This window comes from Phragmites australis, chromosome 12, assembly GCF_958298935.1.
Source record: "Phragmites australis chromosome 12, lpPhrAust1.1, whole genome shotgun sequence".
Classification (NCBI taxonomy): Eukaryota; Viridiplantae; Streptophyta; class Magnoliopsida; order Poales; family Poaceae; genus Phragmites; species Phragmites australis.
Window position 1 is genome coordinate 19,557,095 of NC_084932.1, and position 18,694 is coordinate 19,575,788.

At 48.0% G+C, this 18,694-nt stretch overlaps 2 protein-coding genes and 1 long non-coding RNA gene across 3 annotated transcripts; 1 reads left to right on the forward strand and 2 right to left on the reverse strand.

The window, feature by feature from the left end:
- Positions 1–1,789: 1,789 nt before the first annotated feature.
- Positions 1,790–3,154, reverse strand: LOC133886374 (disease resistance protein Pik-2-like). Its single transcript, XM_062326097.1, has one exon. The coding sequence runs from the start codon at positions 3,152–3,154 to the stop codon at positions 1,790–1,792; it is 1,365 nt and encodes a 454-aa protein (XP_062182081.1).
- A 94-nt stretch (positions 3,155–3,248) lies between these two features.
- On the reverse strand, positions 3,249–4,748 carry LOC133886375 (disease resistance protein RPM1-like). Its single transcript, XM_062326098.1, has one exon. It carries the CDS (start codon positions 4,746–4,748, stop codon positions 3,249–3,251), a length of 1,500 nt encoding a protein of 499 aa, XP_062182082.1.
- A 9,330-nt stretch (positions 4,749–14,078) lies between these two features.
- On the forward strand, positions 14,079–14,713 carry LOC133887562 (uncharacterized). The gene is made up of 3 exons (XR_009903598.1): positions 14,079–14,129; positions 14,214–14,408; positions 14,536–14,713. It is a non-coding gene; the product is annotated as an uncharacterized LOC133887562 (long non-coding RNA).
- Positions 14,714–18,694: the final 3,981 nt, after the last annotated feature.

The window sequence follows — 18,694 nt, forward strand, 5'->3', positions numbered from 1 at the left end:
CGAGTACTCCAGTTTCCAAAAGCTGGTGGATAGAGTTTTTATCATAGAGAAGAAATACCAGAATCTTGGAGAAGAACGCAAACGCAGTCTGCAAGGTCAGTCTTCAGGTAGCAACAACAGTCTCCAGCAGCAGAACTACGCAGGTCATGGGTCAGGCAACATTGGCCCGTGTTTCAGTTGTGGTAACTTCAAGCACCTTGCCAACAAGTGCCCTAAGAAGCAGCAAGGCGAAGCACAAGCCCTGGGCAACAACAATCAGCAGCAGCAGTCTCGACAGAATGTGATGCATGGTCGTATCAACCATGTTGCAGTCGAGGAAGCTCAGGATGCTCTTGATGTAGTGTTGGGTACGTTTTCTGCCAACTCTCATCCTGCTACAGTATTGTTTGATTCCGGTGCTACACATTCTTTCATATCATCTCAGTTTGTGAATACATGTAAATTGCCAAGAGCATTAATGAAAAATCGGGTGCTAGTTAGTTCTCTTGGAGGAGAAATGGAATCAAGGCATGTATGCCCTTAAATATGTATATGCAAAATATGGGTAGACTTTCCTGCCAATCTCATCATTTTGGAGTCCAAGGGAATTGATATCATTCTAGGAATGGACTAGTTGACCAAATACAAGGGAGTCATCGGATGTGCCACAAAGTCAGTACAGTTGACACACACAGATGGTACTAAGGTGGAATTTCAAACCACAACGGAGTCAGCTATCAATGCCAGTCTTAACAAAGCCAATGTAGTAAAAGATAGCAGAGTGGTCATTGAATTCCCTGACGTCTTCCCGGAGGATTTGCCAGGTATGCCACCTGATCGTGAAATTGATTTTGTCATTGAGTTAGTATTTGGATCCGCTCCTATATACAAGAGGCCATATAGAATGGATGTCAATCAGTTGGTTGAGCTCAAGGAGCAAATCCAAGAGCTACTATACAAAGGGTTTATTCACCCCAGCTCTTCGCCCTGGGAGCCCCAGTAATCTTCGTTTCGAAGAAGGATGGTACATAAAGGATGTGTATAGATTATCGAGCTTTGAATGAAGTAATAATCAAGAACAAGTATCCTCTACCCCGCATTGAAGATCTGTTTGACTAGCTGAAAGGAGCGTTCTTATTGAAAAATTTTAAGGGCTCCTATTCAATCCCCCTCTGGTCGCTGTTCTGGGCCTTCACACTTCCTTACTTCCTCTCTGCTGTTGACTTGTTCCCGCAGCTATGGCATCGGTTGTCGAGGGGAGGAGGTGGCGGCAGCACTAGGGAAGGAGATCCATAGGAGGCTCCCCGCTGTGCATGTACGTCGATTGGAGTCTGGAACAGAGGACATCGGGCCGGGGGATAGGGTTGGTGAGGATTGGATTATTGGACTTTTAATTGGAGGGGTTTGAGGGTTTGGATCTCATTCTTGTTATGATGTTTTTTCTGTTTATGGTTTCAATTTTCAAGACTAATTTGTAGGTTTATCGAGATCAAGATTTTGATTTTTGAACTCGAGAGCAAAGTTAATCCACGTAACAGATGAATTTTGGTGGATCTCTTCTCCACGATTACCACTTAAAACATAGAAACAACTGAACAAGAACAATGGTTAGTTGAGGATGCAAACGCCCCTTTTTGCACACAGAAGTGTGCTTAGTACAATTTTTATGATGATCACGAATTTATACTTTACCAGGATGTGCCAAAGGGCTGTGCGTGTCACCGCAGTAGTAGATCCTTATAGCAAAAAAAACAAAAACAAAACAAACAAACAAACAAACAAAAACAAAAAAAAACAAAGCCTCGCATTTTCACTGACACTCAAATTGTGGGAAATTTTGGTGGTTGCCTAGCTGCCTCTGTAGCAGGTCCTCAAGCTTGGGTTTGTCACCACAGAACTTGAGCCGGAGTTTTCTCAATCTCTGCAGGAGTGCCACACCGACAACCCCGTTCTCGTCGTCACTCAACCTACAGCATTGGTAGAGCCACAGCCATTCGAGCTGCGGGGTCGATGCTCCCTCGATTACCAACGACACCAGGTTTTCCAGGTGGTTGATGTCAAGGAGCTTAAGCTTGGCAAATTTTCTAGCACCAAGGCGCAGTTCTTGCCCTATGTAGGACTTCCTCCATAGATGTAGACCAGTCAGATTACGGAGATCACCAAGCATCTCAATCGCGTCTTGCTCTAGCTCTGTGGCCAGCAGCTTGATCTTGGTGATTTCCTGGAGGTGTCCAATCCACAAGGGAAGCCTGCCAAGATGCCCGTGTAGGCGGAGAGTGATCAGATGTGGCGGTGGTGATTCTATCAAGTTTAGGCAACGAAGTGACCCGCTCCTGCCTGTCCTAGAGCGCACCTCTAGGTCTCTAAGATCGACGAGCTCATGGATCATGTCGCGGAATTCGGGACCATCTCTGTCGGTCAGTTCGGTTATTTCAAGGTTGCACAGGCCAGCCAACTTGCTTATATCCTTGAGTATGCGCTGGCCATCTTTCCCAACATTCACTCTGCCAAGACTATGCATGCTTTTCAGCCTTCCAAAGCCGCTGGGAAGACTTACGCCGCTGTGTTGCCTAATAGTAACCGCCGAACTGCCGACTTGATGCCAAAGTGTTCTACCACTAATGCTGCCCACTTTCCTCCAGGCGAAGGATGGCCTAGATTGCAAGGAGTTGATGATGTTGTCGTCATGCAACATGCCGTTTCCCGCCAAAAGATGGCGCAACTTTTCAAGTTTTGTGATAGCTTGTGGGACTGTGGTGACTATGGTGCCTCGGACGTCTAGCGACTGTAGGAACTTGAGCCTTCCTAGTGACTCCGGTAGCCTGGTGATTCCAGTCTGTCTGAGTCCCAGGTACTTGAGATGCCGAAGCTCACCGATGCCATTAAGGTGTTCATCTGTGGCGTTGAGGCAGTCCTCCAGATCGAGGACTCTTAGTATCTTCATCTTGGAGGGGATGATGAGGCGTGGTGGGCACTCTCCGTTAACTGTCAGTGACCGGATGTGCGACATGTTGCTAATACCCTCTAGGACGTCGCCTTCAGTTGGCCAGCGACACTCGCTGCTAATGACCAAGTGTCGGACCTTCTCCCGTGGGAGCATCGACGGAAGACGGCCGTTGAGAACGAACAGTTGGTTCTCCTCCTCGGCCTTATCCCGGATGATCTCACGCATCATGTCGTGAACCTGGGCTGTGTTGATCCTGTCATTGAGGTTGACCCAGGTGGTCGCCGGTTGCATCATACTCCTGCTGATAAGCTGATTGAAGTAGTTATCCCCGATGTCCTCGGGCTCGGCCGGGGTCCTTGCCTGAGCTCTCCTGCACGAGCCCCTCGGCCATCCATCGCCATGACACCCGGGTTTGGCGAAGCTCCCGGTACTTGGGGAAGATGCTGAGGTAGAGGAAGCATGACTTGAGGTGGTACGGCAGCCCATCGTAGCTGGATGTGAGGACGTTCTTTATCTCTTCTAGGCCCGGATTGCCCTTCAGCTCTGACCCGAGGTGGTCATGCAGCTTCTTCCACTCCACTGGCGTCTTCATCTTGGTGGACAGTAGCTTTCCAACAGCGGCGATCGCAAGAGGCAGCCCGCAACATCTCTGGAGGATGGGATCCGCCTTCTCCATTAGCTCCGCCATCAATTGCCCGTCGTTCATTTGTGCCTTCTTGCAGAGGAGTTGGAAAGACTCCTTGTGAGAGAGAGAGTTGAGCGGGTACACATGTCTGGACGACGTTGAACAGTGAATGGCGACATCCTCGTCCCTCGTCGTGACAATGATCCAGCTCCCCATGTTCCTGTCCAGAAAAAACTTCTTGATCTGCTCCCACTCCGAAATGGTCGACACGTCGTCGACGACAATGGCGTACCTCCTGCCACCAAGGTGCCGCACCACTTCAGCGGGTAGAGCGTTGGCTGCCCCGCGCTGCCTCACGACCGTGGCTCGTGCTAGCGCCGGCGGCTGCGCGGCCAGCAATGAGCGTGACGCCTCCATTTCCAGCTGGCTTGCCAAGCTTGAGAGGAACTCAGCCATGACAAAGGGGTGCTGCACGGTGACCCAAGCTCTGAGATGGAACGCCTGCCCGAGTTTCGGGCTTTTTAGGACGTCCCTGGCGAACACCGTCTTGCCCACGCCGCCCATGCCCCACACGGGGAGCACCTGGAGCGGTGCGCTGCTCGGCAAGCCCACTAGCCGGTCAACCAGCTCCGCTCTAGACTGGTCGCGTCCTACGAGCTGCGACTCCTCGGTGGCGATGTCGGCAGCGAATTTCACGGGATCGAGTGCCAGGTGCTCGATGATGTCGGGGTTGGCAGTAGGGTCAACCGGCTGGACGACGATATTGTACCGGAGGTTTCTTTTGCTCACTTCCTCGACCCTGCCTTTCATTTGTCTTATCCGGACAGCGATGTGGTGCTGAGTTCTCAGCCGGCCGGCCGCCGTTACTGCACACGCCCTGAGGCACCGTGCGAACGGCGGCAAGTCGCATCCCACAGCGCCGAGGTCGAGGGCGAGGTACTCCTGGAGACAATCCTCGACGTCGTACGCCAAGTCGCGGACCTGCTTCACCCATATCTTGACGACCTCGTTGTTCGCCCGGTGATCGGCGCCAGCCACCCGCAGGAAGGCCTGCATCATCTCCAGCTCGTTGGTGATGAAGGACACCTCCTCGTGGACGCCGAGCAGGAGCATTGCCTCATCGGCGAGGGCGTTCTTGGCCACCGGCAACAGCGTGTCGAGGGCGAGCTTGGCTAAACTCAACGCTGTTGCCTCCATAGCTGCCAACTTAATTGAGTAGCAAAGCTAATGCTTACTATGTGTAGATATTGATTTGCCCAAGGAGGCTAAGATCGATCTTAATGGAGGATTGTCATGGTAGTTTCAAGTATTTATAGCCTAAAATTGTATGGGGTAGGGCCTTGAATCCCACCTTTCAAGGCCCCTTCTTAGATTCTTGCCATCTGACATACCACGTATCTCAAAGCATGGGCCACCGAGTATTTCTCAGGTATTTCCAACCTCACGCGGACCTTGCACTTCATCCACGATCGTGGGCGTCCTAATCGCGCCACGCCGCCCGTCTTCTGTGACGCAGCAAAGTTACACTATATGGCCGCGACGGCGACGTCCGCGACCGCACCTATTCTACCTGCTTCACCCATATCTTCTTGCTCTTCTTGCTCCCGCTCCATGTTTTGGTGTGATGGCAGCGGAGTTGCGGGGATCCATACGACGGCGGCCGATCTACGTGATGGCGAGCGGATCCGCCCGGGGTCAGCCGGATCTGTCCAGTGGCCAGTATATCGTCGCAAGGACGGACGATCTGCACGATTGGCAGCAACTTCCTCGGCGTCCGTGTGAACCTGGACAGACTGTGCAGCGAGAGCATCGCGCCCAGTACATGGGAGGTGTTTCACTTTCGCACATCCGATGAGTCTACTGTTAGTGACTTTTACGCAAAATAACTCTAATGGCAAGCGCACGGTGCCAGTTGTATCTTTTTCCTTAGAGTATTTTCACTACCGGAGACGGCTTCTTTGCCGAGTGTCCTAGACTTTGCCGCGTGCTTTTTATCGGGCACTCGGCAAAGAGGCTATTTGCCGAGTGCCAGCGAGAAAGAACTCGGCAAACATCTGGCACTCGGCAAAGAGCCTATTTGCCGAGTGCCACAGAGAAAGAACTCGGCAAAGAGGCTATTTGCCGAGTGCCAGAGATAAAGAACTCGGCAAACATATGGCACTCGGCAAAGAGGCTCCTTTCCCGAGTGTCATTTTTTGACACTCGGCAAACCCTATTTTTTCACTTTTGAGCAAGTTCGTGGAGGCTATTTGCCGAGTGCCACAAAGAAAGAACTCGGCAATATTTTTTCACTTTTGAGCAAGTTCGTGGAGGCTATTTGCCGAGTGCCACAAAGAAAGAACTCGGCAAAGAGGCTATTTGCCGAGTGCCAGAGATAAAGAACTCGGCAAACATATGGCACTCGGCAAAGAGGCTCCTTTCCCGAGTGTTATTTTTTGACACTCGGCAAACCCTATTTTTTCACTTTTGAGCAAGTTCGTGGAGGCTATTTGCCGAGTGCCAGAGAGAAAGAACTCGGCAAAGAGGCTCCTTTCCCGAGTGTCATTTTTTGACACTCGGCAAACCCTAATTTTTTTTCACTTTTGACCTCCAAATTTTTTCTGCAGTCCTCATACAATACCTGGTACTCCATGTTCCAATGTGGCACATTTCTCGGACTTTTTCTATATTTCTTTAATTTATTTCAATTAATTGAATTTTCTTGGATAATTCAAATTATAACTGCTAGTCATTCGAATAATGAAAAAAAATGAATGGAAAAATGATATTCATGTTATTTAGTATAATGTGAGGCCGTATCCAGGAACAGATCACAAATTACGAACATCTTGTTCACGAAACATGACCACGAACTTGCGGTCGAGTTGTTTTTAAATTGTATAAAAAGCAAACGAAGTCCGAAAATCATGAAACTTGTCAAGATGTAATGATATCATATGTGGAGGCTGTGATAAAAATTTGAGAAGGTTTTGCACAAGTTGTCACGTACGATGCTTGCAAACCGAAGAATCTCCGAAGAAACCTGGGTAAACTTCTTCGGTTTGCAACGGTTACAAGCATCGTACATGACAACTTGCGCAAAACCTTCTCAAATTTTTATCACAGCCTCCACATATGATATCATTACATCTTGACAAGTTTCATGATTTTCGGACTTCGTTTGCTTTTTATACAATTTAAAAACAACTCGACCGCAAGTTCGTGGTCATGTTTCGTGAACAAGATGTTCGCAATTTGTGGTCTGTTCCTGGATACAGCCTCACATTATACTAAATAACATGAATATCATTTTTCCATTCATTTTTTTTCATTATTCGAATGACTAGCAGTTATAATTTGAATTATCCAAGAAAATTCAATTAATTGAAATAAATTAAAGAAATATAGAAAAAGTCCGAGAAATGTGCCACATTGGAACATGGAGTACCAGGTATTGTATGAGGACTGCAGAAAAAGTTTGGAGGTCAAAAGTGAAAAAAAAATTAGGGTTTGCCGAGTGTCAAAAAATGACACTCGGGAAAGGAGCCTCTTTGCCGAGTGCCAGGACGTCTGGCACTCGGCAAAGAATTTCAAATTTTTTTTAAAAAACCCCTCTTTGCCGAGGGCCAGATCGGGGGCACTCGGTAAAGATTTTTAAATTTTTTTTAAGAAAACCCCTCTTTGCCGAGTGCCAGATCGGGGGCACTCGGCAAAGGGGGGATTTAACCCCCGGCCGGCCCACGCACAGCACACACGCACACACGCCCCGCCGCCGCCCGCGCCCGCGCCAGCCGCCCCCGCGCCCGCGCCGCCCACCCCGCGCCAGCGCCGCCCTGCGCTCGCGCCGCCCGCGCCCGCGCCTCCCGCGCCCGCGCCCGCGCCCGCGCCCGCCCGCGCCCTGGTGCGCCGTGCGCACCGTGGAGGTGCTCCGCCCGGGCCGCCCGCGCCCGCGCCGCCCGCGCCCGCGCCCACGCCGCCCGCGCACCGTGCAGGTGCTCCGCCCGGGCCTCCCCTGCGCCGTCTTCACCGGCGACGCCGACGGATCGCCTGAAGGCCTTGCCGCTCGGGCCCTAGACCGGTTCGGCGTCCGCCTCCTCCGTCCGCCGCAGGTACGGCGATAGAGTCCTGCTGTCCTGGCTAAATATTGGACCTATGCAGTTTTAGTTGGTAATACTTCTTGAGAAATTAGCCAATTAGGTCGAACTAGCACACGTTTTGTGATCATAAAAGTTGGTCTGTCTTCGTTAGCTGCTATTGTTAGCTTTGTTTAGGATTGTTAGCTCTGTGCAGTAGGAATTATGCTGCACAGTAAACTTGCTTCCTAATGCATAATTTAAACCTTTGGTGCTGTATAAAAAAAAGACCTTGGTAGTCGGTAGTTTTGGTTGGAGACTGCTCATGGAAGAAGTGTGATTACCTTCCTAGTTTGCAATACATCGTGGATAAAGCTAGAACCATAGTTAGAGGGAAAAAGAATGATGACATTGTTATATATATGTGGTTGGATATAATCTTGTGCATGTCGGCCATCGTGCCGTTGGTTTTCTTGCAGGTTTTGGAAACCTCACCGTGCAGGGGAGGTGCTGCCGAAATTTTGTATTGACAGTTTTATGTTTCTTTTTTTGCAGAGAAGAGCCAGTCGGAGCGGCGCCGGAGTACCTCGGTGACCCCGATCGCCTTCCTTGCCGCTGCGGGTCTGCCTGCACCGCGTCGCCTCGCCACTGCACCGACCCGCCACGGCCCCGCTAGCCTGACTCCACCGCCACCCTAGGTATAACCCCTCTTTCCGTATCATGGTCGTAGATCACGTAACCCAGTTAGGCGTCTCCCGTTCGAAAGAGATACGGTTGGAAATATGCAGATATTTCCATATCTAAAACCGTATCTGTTTCGAATTGTCCACGTTTTTTGGACAGCCCGCGGATGCGTAGGTGGGGTTAGTTTCCATGGTCTGCTCCGATCCGAGACAGAGTTTCGGCATCATCTCCCTGTTGTTCTCCGGATACACACTCTCCCTAGCAGGACGTGTATTTGGAGAACAGCGGGGAGGTGCTGCCGAAATTCTGTCTCGAATAGGAGTAGAGCATGGAAACTAACCTCATCTACGGATCCTCGCGTGGGATTAGGACCTATCCTCACCTATTAGATAGTAGGAACGTCGTGTAGATGCAATTGATGTTTATATTACTCGCCGCTATATATGTTAGAGGATGGAGGACCGTGAGTGGATGTACACGGGCCGCGCAAGTCAGGGTCAGGTCACCAATGAATGGATCGACAAGACCGATGCTTTCTTGGAACGGGCATTTGGCGTGGCTGCTAAAGGAGCGAGTAAAATTTGCTGTCCCTGCAGCAAATGTGCAAACAGGAAAAGACAAACGAAGAAGGTCATGGGGGAACATCTTTGGAAGAATGGATTTACGGCGGACTATACCCGGTGGGTCTACCATGGTGAAGCCGATCGTATGAGAGAGGAGGTGGTGAGACCACGCGTCGAGGATTATGATGCTGATGCCGGGGTAGCAAGCATGTTAAATGACTATCACGAGGCACAGTTCGCTGAAGGACGTACGGAGGAGGAGCCAGAGGCAACCGCAAAGGCGTTCTACGACATGTTTGCCGCGGCACAGAAACCCCTTCACGGCCAGACAAAGGTTTCTCAACTGGATGCCATTGGACGCATAATGGCTTTAAAGTCCCAGTATAGCCTGAGTCGAGACGCCTTCGATGGTATGTTGACAGTTATTGGCAGCCTGCTTCCGGAGGGTCACCTTCTGCCAAAGAGCATGCATGAGTCACAGAAAACTCCTTCGTGCACTTAAGATGCCGTATGAGTAGATACATGCTTGCCCGAAGGGGTGCGTCCTATTTAGGAAAGAATACGTGGAAACAAAGTACTGTCCAAAGTGTAAATCATCTAGGTTCCTGGAGGTAGATTCTGGTGATGGCCAGAAGAGGCAGCTTGACATTCCCGTGACAATCCTACGGCACCTTCTGTTCATACCGAGGATCCAACGGCTATACATGACCGAGGAATCCGCGAAACAGATGACATGGCACAAAAATGGCAAACGATACAATCCTGACAGGATGGTACATGCATCCGATGGTGAAGCATGGACCCACTTTGATGGCATTCATCATGAGAAAGCTAAAGAGGCTCGTAATGTACGTGTTGCGCTGGCAACAGATGGGTTCAATCCTTATGGAATGATGGCTGCCCCATACACATATTGGCCCGTGTTCGTTATCCCCCTCAATCTCCCCCCCGGCATATGCTTTCAACGACAGAACGTATTCTTGTCGTTGATAATTCTTGGACACCCGGGGAATAATATGGGTGTGTTCATGGAGCCTGTGATTGATGAATTGGTCCGTGCTTGGGAGGAAGGGGTATGGACATACGACCGAGCTACAAAGAAAAACTTCAAAATGCATGTTTGGTACCACTACTCCCTGCATGACTTCCTGGCGTATGGGATATTCTGTGCCTGGTGTGTTCACGGGAAGTTCCCATGCCCAGTATGCAAGGAAGGTCTGAGGTTCATTTGGTTGCAGAAGGGTGGCAAGTATTCATCGTTCGACAAACATCGGCAATTCCTCCCTCTTGACCATGCATTCAGACGAGACATCAAGAACTTTACGAAAGGTGTCGTAGTGACAGACCCTGCACCACCGATAATGACTGGTGCCACGGTTCATGAACAGATAGATGGTCTCGAGGTCAATCCAGAAGGTGGTTTTGTGGGATATGGTGAGCAACATATGTGGACTCATAAGTCGGGCTTGACTCGGCTCCCCTATTTTGATGACCTTCTCCTTCCACACAACATTGATGTAATGCACACTGAAAAGAATGTTGCCGAGGCACTTTGGGCAACAATCATGGACATTCCTGACAAGTCAAAGGACAACGTTAAGGCTAGAGTGGATCTGGCAACGATATGCGATAGACCAAACCAACATATGAAGCCTCCTAGTCGCGGCAAGACATGGAGAAGGCCTAAGGCCGATTTTGTCTTGAGCAAGCCCCAAAGGAGGGAAGTACTAGAATGGATCCAGACGTTAATGTTCCCTGATGGGTATGCAGCTAATCTGAGGAGGGGAGTGAACTTATCTACTATGCGAGTCTTAGGGATGAAGAGTCATGACTACCACATATGGATTGAGCGGCTTCTTCCGGCGATGGTTCGAGGCTATGTCCCTGAGCATGTCTGGCTAGTGCTGGCAGAGTTGAGCTATTTCTTTCGCCAGCTTTGTGCCAAGGAGTTATCTCGGACCGTGATTGCTGACTTGGAAAGAATGGCACCTGTGTTGCTCTGTAAGTTGGAGAAGATCTTTCCACCCGGCTTCTTCAATCCGATGCAGCATTTGATTTTGCACCTCCCGTACGAGGCACGAATGGGGGGGCCCGTGCAGGGCCGTTGGTGCTATCCAATCGAGAGATGTCTAAAGGTTCTTCGAAAGAAATGTAGAAATAAATGCAAAATCGAGGCTTCCATTGCAGAGGCATATATTCTGGAGGAGGTGGCGAACTTCACAACAACATACTATGGTGACAACCTCCCTAGCGTGCATAATCCACCCCCTCGTTACAATGCTGGCGAAAATGAATCGAACCTCAGCCTTTTCCGAGGCCAACTCGAACTCGGAAGCGCAAGTGCATCGACCCCCAAGACCTTGAATCATGAAGAGTGGCGCCATATCATGCTATACGTGTTGACCAACCTTGACGAAGTGGCACTGTACATGCAGTAAGTTCTCAACGAACTTGTTAAATACACCGTCACTATTCTGCATCCAACCCCCTTGTTTCTCGTTGGTACAGGGAATTTCTTCATGAATTCTGGCGTCAATCAAGGGATCCTACCCCGCAGCAGGTAGATACCCTTCTTAGACAGGGTGCGGGAAATGGAATGCCCGATTTCATTTCTTGGTTCAAACGGAAGGTACCGTCCAATTTAGCTCGTACGTAGTTTGACATTCCAAGTTACTCGTACGTGCGAATAATATAACGATGTATCCTGCTTGAGCTTGCAGGGCCAGAGGGATGCGTCTATGTGTGCCGAGTTGAGACAGGTTGCCAATGGCTTTGCCTATAGGGTCAGGTCATTTTCTGGTTATGACGTGAATGGATATCGCTTTCGCACAACAAGCTACGAGCAGAGTCGGCCCAATCGAAGAACCACAAGTTCCGGAGTTTTTACGCCCGGCGTTGATGAGGTCGAGTATTATGGAAGAATTGAAGAAATATACGAACTCAAGTTTCATGGTTCCAAACCTTTTAATCCCGTCATATTTAAATGCCATTGGTTTGATCCTGAAGTAACGAGACGGACATATTGTAATCTTGGGCTAGTCGAAATTCGACAGGATTCCGTCTTACCAGGAGACGATGTCTATATTGTGGCCCAACAGGCCACGCAAGTTTATTATCTCCCATATGCGTGTCAAACCATAAGGCATCTTAAGGGTTGGGATATTGTGCACAGGGTATCGCCACACGGTAAAGTGCCTGTCCCAAACGATGAAGATTACAACTTAGACCCAAACACATATGACGGAGAGTTCTTTCAAGAAGAGGGACTAGAAGGGAGGTTTGAGATAGACTTAACCGAAGCGATCGGAATGGAAGTAGACAATGAAACGGTTATTGAAGAGGACGTTGGAGATGAGGTGCAAAATGTGAAGGACTTACAAATGCTTGAGCGATTACATTTAGACAATGGCAACATTGCTCATTCGGATAGTGTTGATTATTTCGACATGATTGATAGTGATGATGAGACTTATGATCCAGCTAATCCCGATCATGAAGATTATTTCTAATACATGTAATACTATATTATTTTGTAATTACGTTTTGTTTATTTTGCATCTCTTTCTAAGTACTTCTTGTTTATCTGTGCTTATTGGTTTACTCTTTTTAATTGCAGGTGATTGAACAAAGATGGTGGGCGGTGGGATGAGGAAGCTAACGTCCTTGTACCGAAGGACAATGACCGCTGCACCGGGGGAGAGTAGGAGGAGGAGCAGCCGCAGGAGGGAGTCGTCGCCTGCTGCCCCGTCGCGTGAGGAGGAGGAGGAGGAGCAGGTGCCCCAGGAGGACGCCGAGGAGGCGCAGGAGGAGGCGCAGGAGGACGCGCAGGAGGACGCGACAGCAGGGGGTTCCGCTTCCTCTAGTTCGTCGAGCGTCTACTTGCGAGGTCCCGTGAGCCTCCCTCAGCGACCGATACCTCGTGAGAGACGCCCGCTGATTCGACCCGAGGGGGAAAAGTAAGTAACTTTAGATGTTATCACTACTTTATATGATATGTTGAATATCAAAATAGAAATTGGACGATTGTTAATCACTTGGGCAGGAACTGGACGATTGTGGCGAGTGGAGGTGCTCACACACGCCAAGTCAATGGCATCCTCGGTCTTCTGTGCAAGGAGCACTTCCCTGGCCTGGTTGAGTACGCCGGAGTGACGGGGCCGGCCTACTCGTTTGACCACTACGCCGCCGCCCCCGATGCTGCAGATCGGGCCCGCAGGGTATTCAACAACAAGGCGGAGCGGGTGAAGCAAGAGCTGTGGGTAAGTCTTCCTCGCACTACATTGCTCAATACATCGTATTTATTGGACATTCTTGAAATAATGAATGGATACATCGTGTTTGTATGCAGGATTTCTTTAGATGCCAGGACGGACATGAGGCCAGGGCGGATGCGGTGGCTACCAAATGCTGCAAAAAACTCGTCGTGGACATGCATTACGAGGCGCGCATCCAGGCCGTCGTAACTTACCACGGGACCGTCGTTGGAACGAAGGTCACCAAAAGGGACGCAAGAACCATGACGCTGACCCGGGACCAGTACCTGCAGGTAAATACAGAACATTAATACTGATTCCTTTTGAGATTAAGTAGGCTTAATTTCATCTTCTGATATGTCATGTACTTGATGGCCTGTAGATGATTCCTTATTGGTGCGCCGCGCATCCCCAGTGCTGGGAACAGATGGTGGACAAGTGGTGCTCACGCGAGTGGGAGGAGACGCACAACTTGTGCCGGGAGCGGCGTTTGATGATGCCAAGTGTAGCACACCATCAAGGCAGCCGCAACCTCAGCGGATACGCACAAACATGGGTACGCGAATTCATTTATTTATTCTAACGCTCAATTCTGCATGATTTCTAATCATCTTGCTGTTTTTCTCGCAGTCGGTGTCACATGGTGGCCAGCCTTGCTCCATCTTCAAGGCATTTGCTATGGCCCACAAGGGCAAGGCGACGTCCGACGTCGACTACAACCCGGAGGACGGGCCCGAGGCGTACAGCAATGCGACCGTCCACAACCGCCTTAGTGAGTACACATCGATGGCAAGGGAGGTCCATGGGCCAGAGTACGATCCGAGCACCGAGGACCTTGATGGAGAAGTCGTCATGAGGGTGGGAGGAGGTAAGAAGCATGGGCGATACTGGATTGGCGACAGCGCAATCGACTCGGCCGCTACTCCCAGTCTCTCCCAGATTCGAGCGAGCAGCACGAGCACGAGCACGAGCCCGGCCATACGACCTCGGAAGGACACTTCACACCACCGGGTGGAGGCACTCGACGTTATTCCTGGTTTATTCGTCGTTCATTGGTTTTTTCATACATTTCCTTTGCATTATTGTAACATTAGGGTGAATATATTGTAGGCCCAGCTGGAACAAGAGAGGAGGATACGGGAGCAAATGCAGGCGACGATGGAGAGGGTGGAGGCCGAGCGGGAGGCCGAGCAGCGGAGGATGGTGGAGATTCTTCGGTACATGCAAAGTATTGGCGCCGCTACGGGTGTAGCTCCGCCACCTTCGCTATTCGCTCCACCTCCACCTCCTCACTATTCTACTCCTGTGAGTATAAATGTTTTAGTTTGTATGTGCATGCTTACGGTCAAACCTAGTGGAGTATGAAAGTTTTATTCATGTATGGTATATATTTATCTTGTCTCACACATGCAATCTCTTCTCCTTTGTGCAGAATCAATCGGCGGCATCGAACGATCCTCATGCTTCAGCGAATCCTTCACCAAATCAGTTTCATTGACCATCTTGGTGATGATACTTGTGGTTGTTAATGGTACTTCTATTTGCAATTATGGTTGTAGATGATGGAGCACTTGGATTACTTGTGAACTTATTTGTGATATATTGTGAGACATGTGATGTTTATGATATATATGTGGTGTTGGTGATATATATGTGCTGTTGATGATATATATGTGATGTTGATGATGTTTGTTATATATATATATATCTGTTTGTTTGGATGGGATGTCAAAAACAAATAAAAAAGGCTGTTTTCAGTCACTTTGCCGAGTGCAATGGCCATGACACTCGGTAAAGTGACAACATGCTTTGCCGAGAGCCACGGTCCAGGCACTCGGCAAAGATGGCATGTTTGCCGAGTGTCCTCCAGGTGGCACTCGGCACAGACGCCACCTTTGCCGAGTGTTTGATTCACTGGCGCTCGGCAAAGCGGAGGCCTTTGCCGAGTGTCAGCTTAGCACTCGGCAAAGCCTTTGCCGAGTGCCCGATAAAGTGCACTCGGCAAAGAGATCTTTGCCGACAAATTTTTTACCGAGCGCCCTTTGCCGAGTGTAGCACTCGGCAAAGCCTTTGCCGAGTGTATATCGTCCTTTGCCGAGTGCCTGAGGCACTCGGCAAAGAAGCTGTCTCCGGTAGTGTTTAAGGTTTAATATCGAACTATAGAGAATAGTAATCGATGACCTAGAGCTTTCTAACCAACCAGCGGACTATCCTATTAACATGAAGAGCATGTATATGAAGAAGCACGAGAGCAAAAGCGAAGAGCAGGAGCAAGAGCAAAGAACAAGGCAAAATGCCAGCCAATTCTTGGTAATCTAGGTGAACTAGATAAACTAGAAGAAGATAATCACACAATCACGTGATAGCTAATAAGCACATCTAGTTGAGATTCAGCCAAAAGATATCAATCTCAAAACTACTTCTAACTTGTTTAAACCGATGCATCTATCTTGATTCATTGACTAAGCGTCAAACCTGTCGCCCCTGGTCCTGTCACAACAACTAGACTAGTCGGCCAATGCATCTCCAAGAACGATAAAAAGTGAACTTTAAATATTGCAAGGGTCAGTATTATAGCTCTAATCACCACGATTACAACTATCACACTATATTGCTTACCACGTGCAATAGAGGAAGAAGGAAGCAAACTTGCGATAAGTGTAAACCAAGAAGACCAAAGGTAGCTAATTTTATCAAAAGGTGAGATCTCACTAAAAGAATAGAGCAATACATCATCATAGGAATTCATCACCTTTAGTGACTCTGAATGTAGATCCGAAGTGGCACTGGAACCATAGCATAATTAGAGCTAGGGTAATTAGAACGTAATTAGAGTGTGAGGCTCTAATCCCATGCTAATTACCTCTAGGCATAATCAAAGTAATTAGAACATGTTTAGAGCCAAGGGCTCTAATCGCTCTCGAATCACATGGCTTATCTAATTAGCCATCTAGTCTAATCTAATTAGAGGCTACTAATCTAGACTATTAGACGCTTCTAATTTCTCTCGGTGCCCTGAGGTGGCTCTAATCACAAATCTGTGATTTACATTGTGAATTGCAATGATTTTGGGGCCGAGACCCCCCACATATTTATGCACGAGTTGAGACGATGCCGAGGCTGAATTTGAGGTGTGTTGGAATGCAAACCGCCCATCGGCGGCACGACACGCCCATCGGCGGCACGACACGCCCATGGCCGAGACCCCCCACATATTTATGCACCGTCAAGCCCTTCAAGAAGATTGTGAAGGAGCCGCGGTGGTGATTGTGAGAGGTTTGAGCATGCCTTGCCGGAGTGGCGAAGTGCATCGCTAGTGAAATCGAGGTATTAGGTAGTTCTTGTTCAATTCTGGTTTAAGGTCAAGTTGCTCGGTATGAGCCCTTTCTCGTGAGAGAATTGGATACTTGATAGAGAAGTGGATTGAAGCTCGGTATGAGCCCTTTCTCGTGAGAGAATTGGATACTTGATAGAGAAGTGGATTGAAGCTCGAAGTCACCTCAACGTGGATTAGGAATGATCGGCTAATCACCGATACCACGGGAAAAATTCTCTTGTGTCATCTTTGAGCAATTTACTTTATTGTTGAGCCTTTTACCTTCATGCAATATACTTATGCAATTTACCTTCCTAGTCTATTAAATTGTTGCATGTCACCTTAGGATTGCAAACCTCAACATAGCTGTAGTTATCTTTTATATTGCTTTAGTGATCATAAGTTTTATTCTGCAAGTTTTTCTTGATCGCTTTTCAATTAGTTTTAAAACCGCCTATTCACCCCCTCTAGTCGGTATCCTTGATCCTACATCCCACCCGGCACAGCTATCTCGAGAAGTGCGCAATGATCCAGTGCAATTCCAAGGCTTCTCTAGTTCGAACCTTTTTCTGAGTAAATTGTCGCCTTTTTATTATATTCTGTAAAACACTTCCGAAACGATAACATACTCCAAAATCATCAAGGTTAGCTATAATAATGCATAATTATGTCACATATCATACAGCAGATTGAGAGAATTAAGCACTAAAATGATACAATAACAAGTGCCAACATCTACGTCGACCTCTTGTCTGATTATGTGTCGCCTCGGAGCAGAGTTGGAGCAAGCTTGTAGCAAAGATGCTCGAATGATGCTCAGGGGGTGCGCCGGTCGGATTTCAATGGTTGCAACATTCATCATCATTCGAGGTTGGAGATTGATGTCATGATTCAGTTTCTTAATCAGTTGGCAAAGGCTTAGATGAACTTCGGATGCTTGTGAGCTACTTTAGATGTCCCTATTGTTCGCTTCCTATTCTTAGGGGGATGACGGACCTAGGAGTCATCCAGATCCTTTTATTTCGTTGTGGTAATAATAGATGCTGATGCAGCGAGTCAGCTTCCTGTTGTTTGGGAGTGTAGGACTGTAGGGTGGTTTGAGCTTTAGGTCTGAGTTCGAGATACTGTGTTGCTTTTGTGGCACATTGTGTTTCTGTCTTCCCTCCTTTTATTTTTTGGCTGTTGTAATGGCTGGGTGCACTGTCTTAATGGTCGGGTGCATTCGCGAAAAAAAAAATTAACGGTCGGGTACAGAGTCCAGAACAATATTTCATCTTAAAATAAATCTTTCTTTATCTAGAAAAATAAGCATATGTATCAGTCACGAGGCGTCATGCGCTGTTCTGGATTCCATGCATGGACGGCCCCCGTAAATAGCTCTTGTAATTAACAGTCTTGTCATGTGATTCATTTCCGTGTAATCAGCCCATGTAATTAGCATCATGCATGCACAGGAATGCACAATTTATACTGTAGCAATACACCTCTCCAATTGCCATCTCTCCCTGTCTCTTATTTTATATTACACAAACTGCGAGGCGGTGCCCGGCAGCATCCGTTTGAGCCGGCCGTGGGAGGGGACAAGAATCTTGCGATTAGTTCGTATGCGAAATAACAGTAGACAAGAAACCATCACAGGGATAACCCCTCACAAAGCGCTGTGCGCATCTACCCCTGTTTACTATAAAAAAATTGTTTTTAGAAGCAAATGATAACTCATTTATACAGACGTTTAACCACTCATTTTTAGTCGAAGGTATGTAAAAAATACACGATTTTTACATATGTAAAAAAGACCGCCTCTACTAATAAGTTTCTATAGGCAAATCCTTAAGCGGACCGCCTCTAGTAATTCGATTTTCATAGGCAGTTTGTTAAGTGGACCGTCTACAGTAATCAATTTTCAGAATTGATATTTTTTAGCAAAAAGGTGATTTTTTTTTCACTCGAGGAACCCTGCGCCCGTGCCATTGCAAGTCACACGATTTTCACATGCGTGCGGTTCGTGGCATATGAACCCGAGATCTCTCAGCTCGCACGATATATCCTTACTATTTCATCATAGAAGTACTAGTGATAATAACACTATAAGCAATCCTTTTGATATCTTCTATCTGAAACTTCAAATGATTATTTAAATATTTAAATAATTTTAAATAAAAAAAAAATTCAACTACAAAGATTTAGATCTCGTTTCGGGCTACAATGTTCATATAAAGTTTGTCCTCATCCGACTTAGTATGAAAAATTATAAATTTTTACAACCGATTACAAG

Excerpts from the sequence above, each read along its gene's own strand:
- LOC133886374 (XM_062326097.1), bottom strand. The coding sequence starts at position 3,154 with ATGATGCGTGAGATCATCCGGGATAAGGCCGAGGAGGAGAACCAACTG.
- LOC133886375 (XM_062326098.1), bottom strand. The coding sequence starts at position 4,748 with ATGGAGGCAACAGCGTTGAGTTTAGCCAAGCTCGCCCTCGACACGCTG.